This window comes from Meriones unguiculatus, chromosome 2 (assembly GCF_030254825.1).
Source record: "Meriones unguiculatus strain TT.TT164.6M chromosome 2, Bangor_MerUng_6.1, whole genome shotgun sequence".
Taxonomy (NCBI): domain Eukaryota; kingdom Metazoa; phylum Chordata; class Mammalia; order Rodentia; family Muridae; genus Meriones; species Meriones unguiculatus.
In genome coordinates this window covers 125639226-125654355 of record NC_083350.1, presented here as the reverse complement: position 1 = coordinate 125654355, position 15130 = coordinate 125639226, and the positions used below count along the sequence as shown (strand labels likewise).

General features: G+C 42.4%; 1 protein-coding gene across 4 annotated transcripts in view; it reads left to right on the top strand.

Moving 5' to 3' along the window:
- Positions 1-15130, top strand: part of Myrfl (myelin regulatory factor like) — a 104839-nt gene that overhangs the window by 20202 nt on the left and 69507 nt on the right. For all 4 annotated transcript variants that reach the window (XM_021643650.2, XM_060378093.1, XM_060378092.1 and 1 more), the window contains exon 2: positions 10905-10995. In XM_021643650.2, the coding sequence (XP_021499325.1) occupies positions 10905-10995 (91 nt within the window). The remainder of the gene's footprint in view (positions 1-10904; positions 10996-15130) is intronic.

Below are 15130 nucleotides of genomic sequence, written 5' to 3'. Positions count from 1 at the left end.
TTCAGTGTCTATTCTATTTCTGAATGAGAATTATGCATCTTCCCCAGGGTCTTCCTTGTTACTTAGCTTCTTTAGGTCTGTGGATTTTAGCACGGTTATCCTGTATTATATGGCTAATATCTACTTATAAGTGAGTATATACCATGTGTGTCTTTCTGGTTCTGGGTTACCTCACTCAGGATCATCTTTTCTAGTTCCCACCATTTGCCTGCAAATTTCATGATTTCCTTGTTTTTAACAGCTGGGTAGTATTCCATTTTTGTGTAAATGTACCACAATTTCTGTATCCATTCTTTGGTTGAGGGACATCTAGGTTATTTCTAGTTTGTTAGTATTACAAAAAAGGCTGCTATGAACATAGTTGAACAAATGGGCATGTGCAGGCTCTCTGATGCCTCCTGCTCTCAGAAACCCCCAGAAGCCAGGTTCTCAGTAGTCTTCCCTAGAACCCGGCATCCTTGAGCACTATAGGAACTCCATATGGAGCTTGCCTTCTGTTACATAATGTGCTAAACTATGTGTTTACTCAAATTGAATAAAGACCGATTTTCATTTTATCTCTCAGTTATCAGTCCTTGAAGCTTTAGGTGATTCATACCATGTTAAAGTCCAGAGAGCATCCACTTAGTCGCTGTCTTTAACAGTGGGTCCTGTTATCTGGGCTGGGAAAGACTGATTAGATTCTGGCTAGATCAATATAAGATATCCACACATGGAGATGGGGAAATCCTCAGGATCTTGGCATAGCAGGTGGAGCTTCCTTGGGTGCGTTGTCCTGATGCTCGCCCTGTATTAGTTAATCTTCTTATCTCTGTGATAGACTTCCTGGCAGGTGCCATATGAAGAAGGAGGGATCTGTCTTGACGCTCAGCATTCAGGGAACACAGCCCTGCATGGCTATGACAGCACAGCACCGTAGCTTGGTCTGCAGCCCTGGGAGCTTACAGCTTGTTCACGCTATGGCTGACTAAGACGCAGAGACTGCACTGGACGTGGAGCAGGAACCTTGAAGGTCCGCTCCTAGTGGCCCATGTCCACCAGCCACATCACAAGGTTCTACAGCCTTCCCAAACAACATCCAAACACAGGCCTGGAGGAAACACCCTCATCTCATTTCAGTTTCCAAGCTGACTATCAAAATAGGGCTAAGGAACTGGCTACGCTCCTTCTGACTAGTCACAAAATCCAATGCTTTGTCCTAAGTCTGTTTTACATGTGATGTGTGGACAAATACTTAGTAGCCGTCTCTGTGAGGACAAAAGATCAGCCCTAATTTAGAGCATTTTGATGACATAAACATTCTCACTGTAGCTAAATTTTAGTAGCTCGAGGTTACTAACTATGACCTTGGGATAGGAGAAAAGTATGTGCTAGTCAGCTTCTTCATCCTGTTGCCCAGTCTCCTGCCTTCTGGACCCTGTTTCTACTGAGCCAGATCAGAGTCCAGTGACAGTAGCCCAGACTCTGCTTTTTTGGACAGTTGCATCCTCACTGACCCCTGTCCCAGAAGCTTTCCTGATACCATTTCACTCTGCCAAGTCATTTAGGTATCTGGCAATGCCCTGTGCACCTTTTTAGTGTTTACTGAGTGACGCCATGGTCCCAGGTCATGTTCTAGATGTCGGATATGTTGCTGTGATGCCTTTGTTGGTTTTTCCCCCCCACCGCTCTGTGAACTTTCTGAGCAGAGAAACTGATGGTAATGATAAAAGGTAGCGCTCTCACGGAGCTGGGCATGATCTGGTTTAACTCCCACAACTCTATGAAGTAGGGCCATTCGTACCGTTTTATAGATAGTGAAGTTGAGGCAGGCTGCTCCTCCCAACTGTGTGCTAAAGGACCTTTCCAAATTATAAACGTCACCATGTCGCTCCTCCGCTTTCTCATCCATCTTCTCTCTACATAAGCCTTTCCATTTGCGACTGTGTTAGTGGTTTTTATGTCACCATCATCGCACATACAGTGCATGCAGCTTTGATTCAGGAGACATAGTCCACCACAGTGGGGAAAGCAGACCAGCAGAAGTGGCTCATGGCCTGGGTGGCAGGGCCAGAGGCTGCTGGCCGCATTGTGGAGGCCAACTGAGGAAGCCTGCGGGGACACATGTCACATTTGTGCTAACAGGAATTCCAACAGCTCATCCAGCCCCTCCTCTACGCAACAAACTTAATAGTTATTGAATAACCGCCATATCTCGGGTCCGGTTCTGGATCAGTGGGGCTCAACCTTTCTGACGCTGTGACCCTTTTAGTACAGTTCCTCGTGTTGTGGTGACACCCCCAACCATAAAATAATTTTGTTTCTGCTTCATAACCGTAGTTTTGCCACGGTTACGAATCATAATGTAAATATCTGAATCAGAAGATAGCTGGCATGTGCCCCCCCAAGGGGTCGTGACCCACAGGTTGAGAACCACTCTTCTAGCTGCTTAGGCGCTGTTATGGTAAGGGAGGGTTCACATTCTAGAGGGACTTAAAGAGAGAGCAGACACACAGCACATCATCGCCTCCTGGCTAAAATACAGGTATGTAAAGCTGGTGGTGAGCTCCGTGAGGGTGTGGCTCTTATTCTCAGACACATTTGTTACCTGCTTCCTGTCTCTGATACTTGGAACTCATTTGCACACTCCATCAAGACACAACTGCCCTGACACTCCCATGGGGCCTGTGCAGCTTTTCTTCCTGGAAGCGGGACCTTGGCCACCCTCTCAGCCATGAAGCCTACATGCAGAAGCAAATAGACTTCAGGGATGAAAATGAGCCACCTGATGGGAGGAGGGGCTATGCAAGTTGGGTGTTCTAAGCAAGTGCTTAAGACATTTAAAGCAAAGGGATTATGTTTAAAAGCACAAGATTTATTTTAAGAGCTATCTGAGGATTGCTGTCTGTGTGTAAAACCTCCTGAAACAGTTTTATCTGACGCTACAGATTTATCTTGTTGAGTTATTTCCTCTGGGTCTAGAAAGCACAGATATGATCCGGAGTCCTAGATAAAGCTGGCCACAGCAGGGATCACCTCTCTCTGTTCATCATGGTGTTTGGACAAGCCATATCAGGCAGGGCTGCTCTCCTATGTCCATCTGGAAAAGGGGGGCAAGGTAATAAAGAGAAAGTGGGGGCATTATCCAGGCCTTTGGGAATACAGATGCCTATTTCCACCTCGGGAATTGTGTGAGTGTGTGTGTGCAGGTGTGTGTGGTTGTGTGCGTTCATGTGTGTGCACGCACGTCTGTGCGTGTGTCAGGGGAGGGGTGCCCTATGAAGCAGATGGGACACCAGCAGGAAAGTCCATGTGAAACCACACAGATCTCTCCTTCCATCTGCTGTGCTGAGCACTCAGCTTGTCCAAAGCCCAGTGAAGCAGCACAAGCAAGTGCGTCCTCTCAGCAGTCGGCTGGCATTGCTGGCAGGGACCGCTTAGCCAGCTTGCCCAGAGTGTGTGAGTGACAAGGGGGCGCCACGCCAGGCCTGCCTTGACACTGTTTCCTATAGCCCAAGCTGGCCTCAAGCTCACTATAGCTGGGGGTGGCTTTGACCTTATGCTCTTCCTGTCTCTCCTTCCTAAATACTAGCAAAACCCAGGCCTTTGAGCATGGTAGGCAAGCACTCTACCAATCAAGCTACTTCCCCAGCCTTCGGGCTCGACTTGTGAGCTTGCCCTCACCACCCCTACCCAGTGTCCCCAACTCTCAAAGCACAGGCTCTGCCAGCAGTCCTAAGCCTTGTAAGCTGTGTGGTAATGACAGCCACTGCCTAGGACTGGAATAAATGTTCAGTGACACAGGAAGGTAAAGTATAATGTGTAGCCAGGCACAGAGGGAAAAGTTCCAGTTCTGATGGTCTTTGGAAAGCTGCGGTAGTGTTCAGATGCGTCTCCTTCCCGATCCTGTTCTTTTAAAATTCCTTTGCTCAGAGCCGCCAGAAGGCCCTTTGAAAACATGTGTGAGGCCCCACACACCTCTTTCCAAAGGCTTCTGGTCCCTTGATCTCACAGTTCCTACACTCCTGTGCTCTGTTCTGAGAGGATTCGCTGCCACCCAACCCAGCCCAGCCCTCTTGCTTTTGCTCTCAACACTCCCTCTGCCCAGCATGCTCCCTTCTTGATGTTTGCATAGCTGGCTTCTTCAGAGAGGCTTCAAAATCAGAGTGATGTCCTCTAAGGCAGCCTTTCTGGACATCCTGTTACACTGTCATCGCTCTCTGCCTGTCTCCTAGTTACTTCTGCTCTACTTTGTGGGCATTGTACCCCAACCCTAGTTTAGCAAGGCATGTGGAAGGTTACCACTTGTCTGTTTTTTTTCTTTTCTTCTCTCTCTCTCTTTCTCTTTCTTTTTTCTTTCTTTTCATTTTTGATCCTGCGTCTCCAGCACCTTGCAAGGTGTTTGGTGTATAGTGGGCACTTAGAAGACACTATTTGACTCCGTGGAGGATAATGAGATGTGTGCTATAGTCTGCATTCTAGCCTGTTTTCAAAGCCAAGTTACCAGTTTTTAAGCATCACCGACTTTAGGGATGTCTTTCCCCTATAAATTCAGGAAATGTTTGTAACATGTCCCACCCATTTTGTAACATGTGGTTGCAAGTCTCCAGATAGGGTTGGTTGCGTTTCTTCTCCACAGATGTCACGATCCCAGACCACACAGAGAGAAAGAAGCCTTCACATTCCTTTTGTGAAGCCAGCACCAAATGTTAAGAAATACTGGCACGAGTGAGAACCAGCTTATTTAAATCACACCTGAGAAAGAACCCACAATAATGTATTACGCTCTTATTCAGCTATCTAGCATCAATTTCAGATTTTAATAAGAAGAAAGAAAAGCCTTTGGCTTTCTACCTTTGGCCAAAGCCATAAGGCAAAATTCCACTTGTTTCAGATTCTAAACATATTTGATTTTTGTTATCTAGAAAAACAAAATATTTTGCACAATAAAGTGAGCCACACAGAGCGGTTGCTGGGAATTGCCAAAGATGATCCCCTGACCCCACTGCGCATGTGTGAGCCTGGAGCAGCTGACTGCAGCAAAGCTGCAGCAGCTTCTGGATATTGGCTGGGATGCTCTAGAATGCTGGTTCTCAACCTTCCGAATGCTGCTGTAACCCTTTAGCTGTGGTGACAATTATAAAATTATTTTCATTGCTGTATCATAACTGTAGTTTTGCTACTGTTATGAGTTGTAATGTAAATATCTGCTTTCTGATGTCTTGGATGACCCCTGAGAGTCGTTTAACCTCCAAAGGAACCTCAACCTACAGGTTGAGAACTGCTACTTTAAGTGGTGGACTGTAAAACAAATCAACATCTTCTTTTATCCCCAACAGTAATGGAAAAAAAAATCATTAAACGCATCATTGGGCGTTTTTTGGTGTAAGCTTTCAATCATTATACCATACCTGTATGTATCTATATATAGGAGCATGTGAAAAGTGTTCATGCGAATTGACATAGAGTATTTAATGCTTTTGGCCAAAAGTCAGACACATTTTTCCTTTCAATAAATAAATTCCGGTATTGAATCATCTCTGTGTACCTTAATGATAAAGTCTCCGAAAATTAAATTCCACTTGACAGCATTCTATATAGAACTTCGTGTATAATACTTACCACTGATATTAAAAACAACAACAATAACAAACCATGACCCAGGCAACTTAGAACAGGAAGGGTTTATTTGGGCTCACGATTCCAGATATGACGGTGGAGTGGAACTGTCAGGCATGTAGGGAGCTCACCTCTTGAAACATAAGCAAGAAGCTGAGAGAACAAACTGGGAATGGGGAGGCATTTAAGCCTCGAAGCCCAGCGTCAGTGAGACACAGCTACAACAAGACCACGTTTCCTAAGCCTCCCCAGAGGGCACTGCCAACTGGGTTCCATGTATTCAAATATCTGGGTGCATAGGGAACAGTTTCATTCAAAACATCACATTTTCTATTCCACGACTGTGAAACTGGTGGAGCAATTATCATGGTATTTGCATTTTAAATACATGGTCTGTGATGCTGTTTCATTTCTTTATATTACTACTTAATTGACTTTTGTTTCTGGATGTTTGTGTCTGTGTGAGTGCAGGCCACTTTTTTGTAGGTGCCCACAGATGCCAGAAGAGGGCATTGGACCTTCTGCAGCTATAGTTACAGGCAGCTCTGAGTCACCCATGAGATCATTGGGAACTGAACTTGGGTCTTCTGCAAGACAGCAAGCACTTTAACCACAGTCATCTCTTCAGCCTATCTGTCTGTCTATCTATCTGTCTGTCTGTCTGTCTGTCTATCTATCTATCTATCTGTCTGTCTATCTATCCATGCATCCATCTGTCTTTCTGTCTTGAGACAGATCTCACTACATAACCCTGGCTGGCTTAGAACTTGCCCTGTAGACCAACCTGGCCTCAAACTCAGAGAAATCTGCCCTATTCTGCCTCCCGAGGGCTGGGATTAAAGGTGTGTCTCACCATGCCTGGCCTCCATGCTGTTATATACTGGACCTGACAGTAAGAATGAGTGGAAGTTTTCCTATTTGTTTCAAGGCTGAGAGTAATTTTAGGCTTTGTCTTTATTTTTGAGAATTCTGGCAACTTGGCTTTTAAAATTGCTTTTAAAATATCACTTTTATAAAAAATTGTACAACATATTTTCCAAAGTCTAAAATAACTGTTTCTAAATAATGATAAATTATCTTAAATCCCACAAGTAAGCCACTGTTAATAGTTTCATAATTATACTTATTATCTCTCTGCAAATCCATAGAAAGAGAATAAAGGAGTGGATATGATAATTTTATGAAATCAATGTTTATTTCTTAAGGTGCACTTCTGCCTGAGGCCCAGGCTGGCCTCAGACATGCAACCCTATTGCCTCTGCATTCTATGCTCTGGAGATCACACTATCTGGCTAGCAAATAGATCTCACCACCTTACATAAACTATATTACTTTTACTTGAACTTACAATAAAAGTAAGTTGATGGGAACCATAGTGAGCTCAGAATTTACAACAATTCTTTCTATGCTGTTAAGAGATACCAGTTTTAAAGAATTCTTTCAAGACCAAGAAATGGGTTTTAAAAAAAATCACTAATGTGTTGGACTAATTTTTTTCTAACTGGCTCAGATTTAAAGTAGTTTGTTATTCCAAATTCACATGCTAATTACAAATTACAAAGCTGGAGACTTAATCCATCTATGGTACTGAGGCAAAGTGAGAGTTTAGATAGGGTTATTAGGGTGGGACCCCCATGCTTGCGCTCTCGGGGCTTGGTAAGAAAAGAACAGAAACTAGACATACAGGCATGGAGGTGTGGCTGCTTTCTCATACCATTGGGTACAAAGTGCTGCTTGGTGCCCTGCCCCCAAGAAAGCTGTCACAGAGTGGAGCCAGTACCAGAGCCAAGCACTGAACTTCTGAAGTTATGAACTCAACAAACCACCTTTCTTTATAAAGTTAGCTTGCTCAGGTCGTTAATGATAGTGATAAAAGTATGACTACTACTAATAATGATCTTTTGAAGGGCTCCGACAGATGGATGATGGAGTGATTAGTATCAAGATCTGTCCTCTCATCTTCCAACCCTTGCTGCTTATTTTCCCTTAGTCAATTCACAAAACAACTGGCCAGGTCTTTCAAAAAAAGAATCTAAGGAGTCCTGATAAATAAATGGATTAGATGCTGGATAAGAAAAAAAAGTCCCACCGGTAACATTACAGGGATGATGGGTATAATTTGAATAGGAACATAAGCTATATTAAAAACCTGTATCCATCCATCTTAAACTTTCTGAGGCTCCTAATTAAGTTTTAGTTATGAAAATACTGTTTTTATACATAGGAGGGTGCACTGAAATATCCAGTACAAGGCTGTATTCTTAAAGGACTTAGAAAGGTTTGGTAGGAAGAGGTCTGTGTGTTTTTGTTTGCTTGGGCTTTTAAAGATAAATGTCTTTATATGTGTGTGTATGAGATGTATGTGAGAGAGGAGTATGAGAATGAGAGAGAGAGAGAGTGTGTGTGTGTGTGTGTATCTGTGTGTGTGTGTGTGTGTGTGTGTGAGAGAGAGAGAGAGAGAGAGAGAGAGAGAGGGAGAGAGGGAAAGAGAGAGAGAGCGAGAAAAGAAATGTCCATGAATCCGGGTGAAGGGTGTTTGTGCGATCCTTTGCTTTATTGTTCTCCATAGGATTACAATTATTTTCAAAGTGTTAAAAATTCTTTCCTCCTGAAAACTGTATACAGTGATTTTAAAAAATATTGGTGTTATGTTCATTGTACAAAATGATGATTTTTAAATCACGTTTGTACAAAATGATGATTTTTAAATCACGTTTGTGGAGAAAAATTCATCCCTGTATTTCTTTATTGTTTCTGGTTTTCTTTGTCATGGTTGGTTAAAAGGTCTTGTCTGTCTTATGATCATGAGAACTACATGTACATGTTCATGATCATATATGACTACATCACTTTTTTTTCTGTGATTTTATTTTCACATAGCGGTGTTTGACCAATATGGAATTTGACGCTGAAGCTGGGCAGTGATTGAGTTGGTTTCCCAAAGACTCCAGCCATAGTGTTTTCTTTATATTGTTTATTGAATAACTGATGCCAAAGTATATGTTTGTCATGTGATAAAACTCCAGCTATTGTAATAATATTTCTTTATTTTTAGTAGCTTGTGCCCCTTTAATGTGCCCATTCATATAGCTCTTACATTCTTTTGTGTCATTTTGTGTATTTATACTCTAAAGAATGAGCCTTTTATTCATTTGTTTGTTTGTTTAAGACAGGGTCTCTCTATGCATTCCTGATTGTCCTGGAGCTTACTGTATAGACCAGGGCAGCCTTGAACTCACAGAGATCCCCCTGCCTCTGCCTTTGGAGTATGTCACAATGTCCAGCTAGGAAGAACTATTTTAAAGAATTATTTCAAAATATTTTAATGTGGAGAGCCTTTGACTTAAGTGGCACAGATACCATTAAAAGGGAGTTATTGTGTGTGTTCAGCAGTTTGACATGAAATTGGAATAAAAGTGGAATAACCAAAATGCGGAAGGTGAAAAACAAAACAAAGCCAGGATTTGGGCAAAAAGCGGAAATATTTAGATTATTATCTAGTTTTCTGCCCTACTATTGTAGGATTTCATCTAAAATGCTGGATTCCAAAGCTGCTCATTCAAATTATTGGTTAAAATAATTGAGTTGGTCATTGGCCAATCAGCTGAGGCTCTGCCTGGTTCTGCCCATGAGGCTATAAATGTGGCTGCAGCAGGTGGCTTTGTGAGAGGAGTCGGCTCAGAAAAGGCACAGTGGCATTGGTGGACATTCTAAATAATGTCTACTAAAACCTTTGTCGTACTGAGCTTTTCAGCTAAAGAACAATGGAGGTCTCTCTATTTATTTAAATCTCATCTTAAGGCCTTGGATGGATATTTTTTTAGCTAAGCATTATTCTAGTATAATAATTAATATATATGACAATGTATAATAGAACATATTATTTAGTATGTTAAAATAAGAAACAGCATGAACCCAGAACCCCTGCACAGATGTAGCCCATGGCAGTTCAGTGTCCAATGGGTTCCATAGTAATGGGTGAGGGACTGTCTCTGACATGAACTGATTGGCCTGCTCTTTGATCACCTCCCCCTGAGGGGGGAGCAGCCTTACCAGGCCACAGAAGATGACAATGCAGCCACTCCTGATGAGATCTGATAGACTAGGGTCAGAAGGAAGGAGAGGGGGACCTCCCCTATCAGTGGACTTGGGGAGGGGCATGCATGAAGAAGGAGGAGGGAAGGTGGGATTAGGAGGGGAGGAGGGAGGGGTTTATGGGGGGATACAAAGTGAATAAAGTAATTAATTTTAAAAAATTTAAAAAAGAAAAAATAAGAAACAAATTTAAGAGTATTTAATTTAAAAGTTTCAGGCTTTCTGTTATTTTCAATGAAATCTCCTTCATTACAGTCATCTGAATGTTAATTGGTATTATTTATATAAGAAAAATTAATTTGTATGTTTTCTTTTAGCCAACCATCCTATTTGATGTTCCGATTATTTGTGATAATCAGTTATATTTCTCTTGAGTTGGCTAAGTGTAAAACCTTTTTAGTTGCTGGCAAAAGTGTTTCTTTTATTTATTATTACTGTGCGTGTGTGATGTGTGTGTGTGTGTGAGGGTGCGCGCGTGTGTGTGGAGGTTAGAAGACAACTTTTAGAGTGGATTCCCTCTGATTTTCCAGGGATCAAACTCAGGAGGTCAGGCGTGTACACAAAGCTCTTTTTACCTACCAAGCCATTTCATCAAGCCCCCCACCAATATTTTTTCCTTCCTCATTATATTGATTTTTACACTGTATTTTATATCTTTTAAAAGTCTAATAATATTCACTTCAATCAGTAGAAAATAAATATGGTACTTTTTAATTTTGTAAGTCAAAAAGAAGGACAGAACTATTGTATTTGGGGAAGTTTAAGAATAAATGTAAAGAACACATTGAACTTAGGCTGATCAAACCAATCATCAAGCCGGCCATGGAGCCATCCATCTACCCAACCAATGACTGGTACTTGCTTCTTTCATGCCTTAGATACACGTGGATAAAATAAGAAAGACACAGTCCCTGTCTTTGAAGGAGAGAAAGTGAAAGGGGAAAAGAGGTATACCAACAGTGCACAAGGCAGAGTTACAGGGGCTCATAAAATGGAGCACTACACCCTCCTCAGACAATCAGGGAGTCTTGCTGTAAGGGGTGATCTGAAGAGATTTCTGAATGGAAGTATTTGAATGGGAAAAAGGCCACACTCCCAGGAAAAGCATTGTGGTATTGGTTGCCTTGTAAGCCTGGGTACCTGCTTGTCAAAGTGTTAGCAGTCTTTCTGAAATGGTCATGGTTCTCAAGGTTTTCAATTTTCCTTTGCAGCACAGGGAGCCAGCGGCACTGTGGAGAACCCAGCCCTGGACACTAGTCTGCTCGAAGAATTCTTGGGCAATGACTTTGATTTAGGAGCTTTGTGAGTAATGGTGACACCACTTGATGTTTTTAAAATTGTGACATTGTGACGTAATTGATCTGGTTAGTGTTGCCTTTGCTTGTATTTTATATATTATTAACCTATCTATGTATGTATTTATTTTACAAGAGCTTAAGTAGAATTAAACTTATTTTTTTTTTCTATGAAACTTGGGCAGATTTCACCAGTGAAGCCACCGGGGCCTGGTGCTTTTTTCTTCATGGAGGTTTTTCTCCCTCTCCCAAATCCCTTCCTTTGCAACAAGTTCATGTGTCTAGCAGATAGGGAGATAGGTATTCAGGCACCAGCTAAGGCTGTCTGTGGCTTCCGGTGAGTTTGTCAATTTCATCTAGGTTATCAAGTTCAATGGCATACATTGTTTAAATTTCCTATTATATGTTTTCACTACATTTTATGTTCATGAGGATTCATCCGTGTGTATGTATGTACACCGCATGCATGCCTGGTATCTGCAGAACTCAGAAGGGGGCATCAGACCCCTTGTGAGTGGAGTTACAGATGGCTGTGAGCCGCCGTGTGTGTGCTGGGAGCCAAACCCGGGTCTTCTGCAAGAGCTGCCAGTGCTCTTAGCTGCTGAGCCCTCTTTCCAGCCCCTCCCTATTACATTCTAATATCTGTAGGATCTGTAATGGTGACTCTCCTTTTGCTCTTGGAGTCAGTCATGTCTTTTCCTTGATTAGTCTGGTGGAGTGTTTATGGTTTTTCTTAACGTTTTGAAAGAAAGTTTTGTCTGTGTTCTTTGCTTTTCTGGCATTGATATATCTACTCCAGATTTCTTTTATTTTTAACTTACATATAGCAAACTCAGTGCACTTTAAAAATTTATCTTTCTGTCTGTCTGTCTGTCTGTCTCTCTCTCTCTCTCTCTCTCTGTGTTTGTGTGTTTGTGTGTGTGTGTGTGTGTGTGTGTATGTGCATATGCCATGTGTGTGCAGGTGCCCTCAGAGGCCAGAAGAAAGCATGCATCCCCTGGGTGGGTTGTGAACCACACAGGGTGGGTGATGAGAACTGAATTCTGGTCTTTTGGAGGAGCAGTAAGTGCTCTTTACCACTGAGCCATCTCTTCAGACCGCAAACTCAACACTATTTGGGTCTAGTTCTGAGCTTTGATACTCTCACAAACTATGACTACAGTTGTAATGCAGAACAGTCCTCCTGGTGAGCACTGATTTCTCTTTTCTATCCCTGTAATTCCATTTCCCCCCCCGAATGTTAAATAAATGAACCCGTATGATACTTGGTGAATCTGTTGTCTCTCAGTTAGAATGCCTTTGCTCATTAGCTCATTCCTTTTATTTCTGAGAAAGATTCCTCTAAATGCTTATGCCATTGTTTGGTCACTCCCAAACTCAAAGACATTTGGGTTAGTTGTACTTCTTGTCAGTTAGGAATACTGTTGTATATCCATTTTCATGTACGAATTTTTATTTACTTATTTTTTGGTTTTGTCTTTTCTCCCCCTGAGATGGAGTTTCTCTGTGTACCATGAGCCCTGGATGTCCTGGAACTCACTCTGTAGACCAGGCCAGCCTTGGACTCACAGAGATCTGCCTGCCTCTGCCTCCCGAGTGCTGGGATTACAGGCACGCACCAACATGCTATTTACTTATTTTTAATGTGCACGCATGTACATGTACAGACTGGAGGAGGATGCAGCGTCCTGCCCCTCCGCTCCCTTCCTTATTCTTTTGAGACACAGCTTTTCACTGAGCCTAGAGGTAGTCTGGCTTCCAGTGAGCAGCAGCCATCCTCCGGTCTCTGCCCCACAAAGTGCTCGGGTTACAGGTGCATGCCTGAGGCCACACCTTGCTGTTTGCATGGGTGCTAGGGATCCAAACTCAGTCCTCATGTTTGTGGAAAAAGTACTAGTACCCACTGAACCATCTGTTAGGCCTTCCTGTTAGGGGTGTGTGTGTGTGTGTGTGTGTGTGTGTGTGTGTGACCAGGAATTTAAATTTCTGCAGAGTAAATATGTAGCATAAAGACTGCTTGGTCATATTGTTGTAACTGCAAACTCAACTGCCAAGATGGCCAAATACTCCATTGTGACCATATTATTTTATATTAGCATTATAACATGTAAGTTATCCAGTTGCTTCTTGTGGTTGTCAGAATTATCAATTTAAAACTGTAGCCATTTTAGCAAATTTGTCGTTGTTGTTCATTGTGTCTTACCTGTGTTTTTCTCGTGTTTAATGAGGTTAGGCGTCCTTTTATCTGTTTCTTTGCTATTCATTTTTTTTTTTTGATGAGTTATCCTTTAAATACTATGTCTATTAGAAATAGTGCTTCTTTATTTTGGTTTAGAAAAACTTTAAAAAAAAATATTGTGGACCTAAGAATCTTGTTATCTGCAATCTGTGACTATTTTCTGTCAGTTTGTAACTTACCATGTAGGTCAGGCTGTAGGTCAGGCCATGTAGGTCAGAGATCGACCTGTTTCTGTCTCCAGAGCGAAGGGATTAAAGGTGTGCGCCACCTCCTGGCTTGTTGAGGACTTGCACCGGTGTCTGTGAGAATGCAGATCCTCAGTTTTCCTTCCTTGCACTGAGTTGCACGGCTTTTGCAACTGGAGTAATTATAGCCTCCTCTGAAGCAATTAAAATGTTCTTCCTCTTCTTAAATATCTGACTGGAAGTGTGTGGGCAGATTCAGGATGTCCAGCCAGGCATAGGGGCATGCATCTGTAAATCCTGCCTACTTGGGGACCTGAGACAGGAGCTTCACAAATTGGAAGCCAGCCTGGGCTATGCAGCCATTTAAAAAAAGAGCACCGACAATACAGAGAGCACCAACAAACTCTCAGGAGCTCTTTTTTGTGTGTGAGCACTGGCAGCTTTTTCGCCCCCTCCTTTAAGGAGGTGGTCCATTTCATCCGAGTCGTCAAGTTTATGGCCATGCAGTGTCCAGAGTGTTCCTCAGCACCCCTTTATTCTCGAAAAGGTCTACTGATAGCCTTTGTGTTTTCATATTAATGCTTTCTTTTCTAGTTTTCCCTGATAAATCTGGTTAGAAAAATTTAAAAACTATGTTTTAAGTGGAATCATAATTGTTTATGTTTAGACAGTGACAGTACAATGAAAGTATAAAGTGTAAAATGATCAGATCAAATTGAGGTAATTATTGTGCCCTTTACCTCAGAGGTATACTATTGCTTATGGTGGGACCATTCACAATCCTTTCAGTTATTTTGAAATATGGAGTTATTTATCACTGAGCATAGTTACTCTACTCTGTCATAGGACATTGAGCTATTTCTCTCATCCTGCTCTATGTCTGTTCTCACTAATCATTGAATCTCTGCCACCCAGCCCTCTTCTTAGGCTAGGTCCCCTTTCTATGAGATAAACATTTTAGCTTCCACATTTTAAGTAGAATGCAACAGCTATTTGGGATGAAGGATGTAAACAAAAACCTAACTTAAAAAACCCCCTTCTTACGTGGAAAGTCCAAATGTGTCCTGGGGTCCTCAGGAAACTGAGATGCGCCCATGACAATCATGGTCTTTCCCATAGAACCGGATATTTCCCCGCAACCTTAGCCATTGCTATTAAGATTCAGGCTTGGTTTTCCCAATAGAATCCACTCTGTATCTTTGGGAGTGGGTTGAAGGGGCAGGCTGTAAGTGAGCAGACAAGGGAATGGCTACTGCTGAGCAGCTACTCGCACCAGGCACTATTGTTTTACACTTAATCATGTGTCTGATGCCACACATTTATTTCTATGGTTCCTAGAGGAGGAGGCTGAGGTCCAGAGTTTTCGGTAATGCTCCCTATGGCAGCAAAGCCGGGACTGAACCTTGCTTATTGGTGGCACACACATCGTTTTTTCTACGTGTGTCTTTTTGATTAATTGCTATTTGGGGGAATGCTTCAGAAAACTATGAAACCCAGGGAAATACGTTAAAAGTATGTACAACGATCTATTGAAAAGTATGACTCAAAAGAGATACAAGCCATGGCTTTACGGAGATTGTCAGAGTCCCCTGATCAGATTGATTCTTGCTTCTTGACAAAGCATGCTCACATGCAGGCAGGTAATGAGGCTGCCACAGCACCTAAGGAGCAAGAAACAGGCTCAGTTACGGCCTTAGGGGCATTGGTTTGGGTTGCCT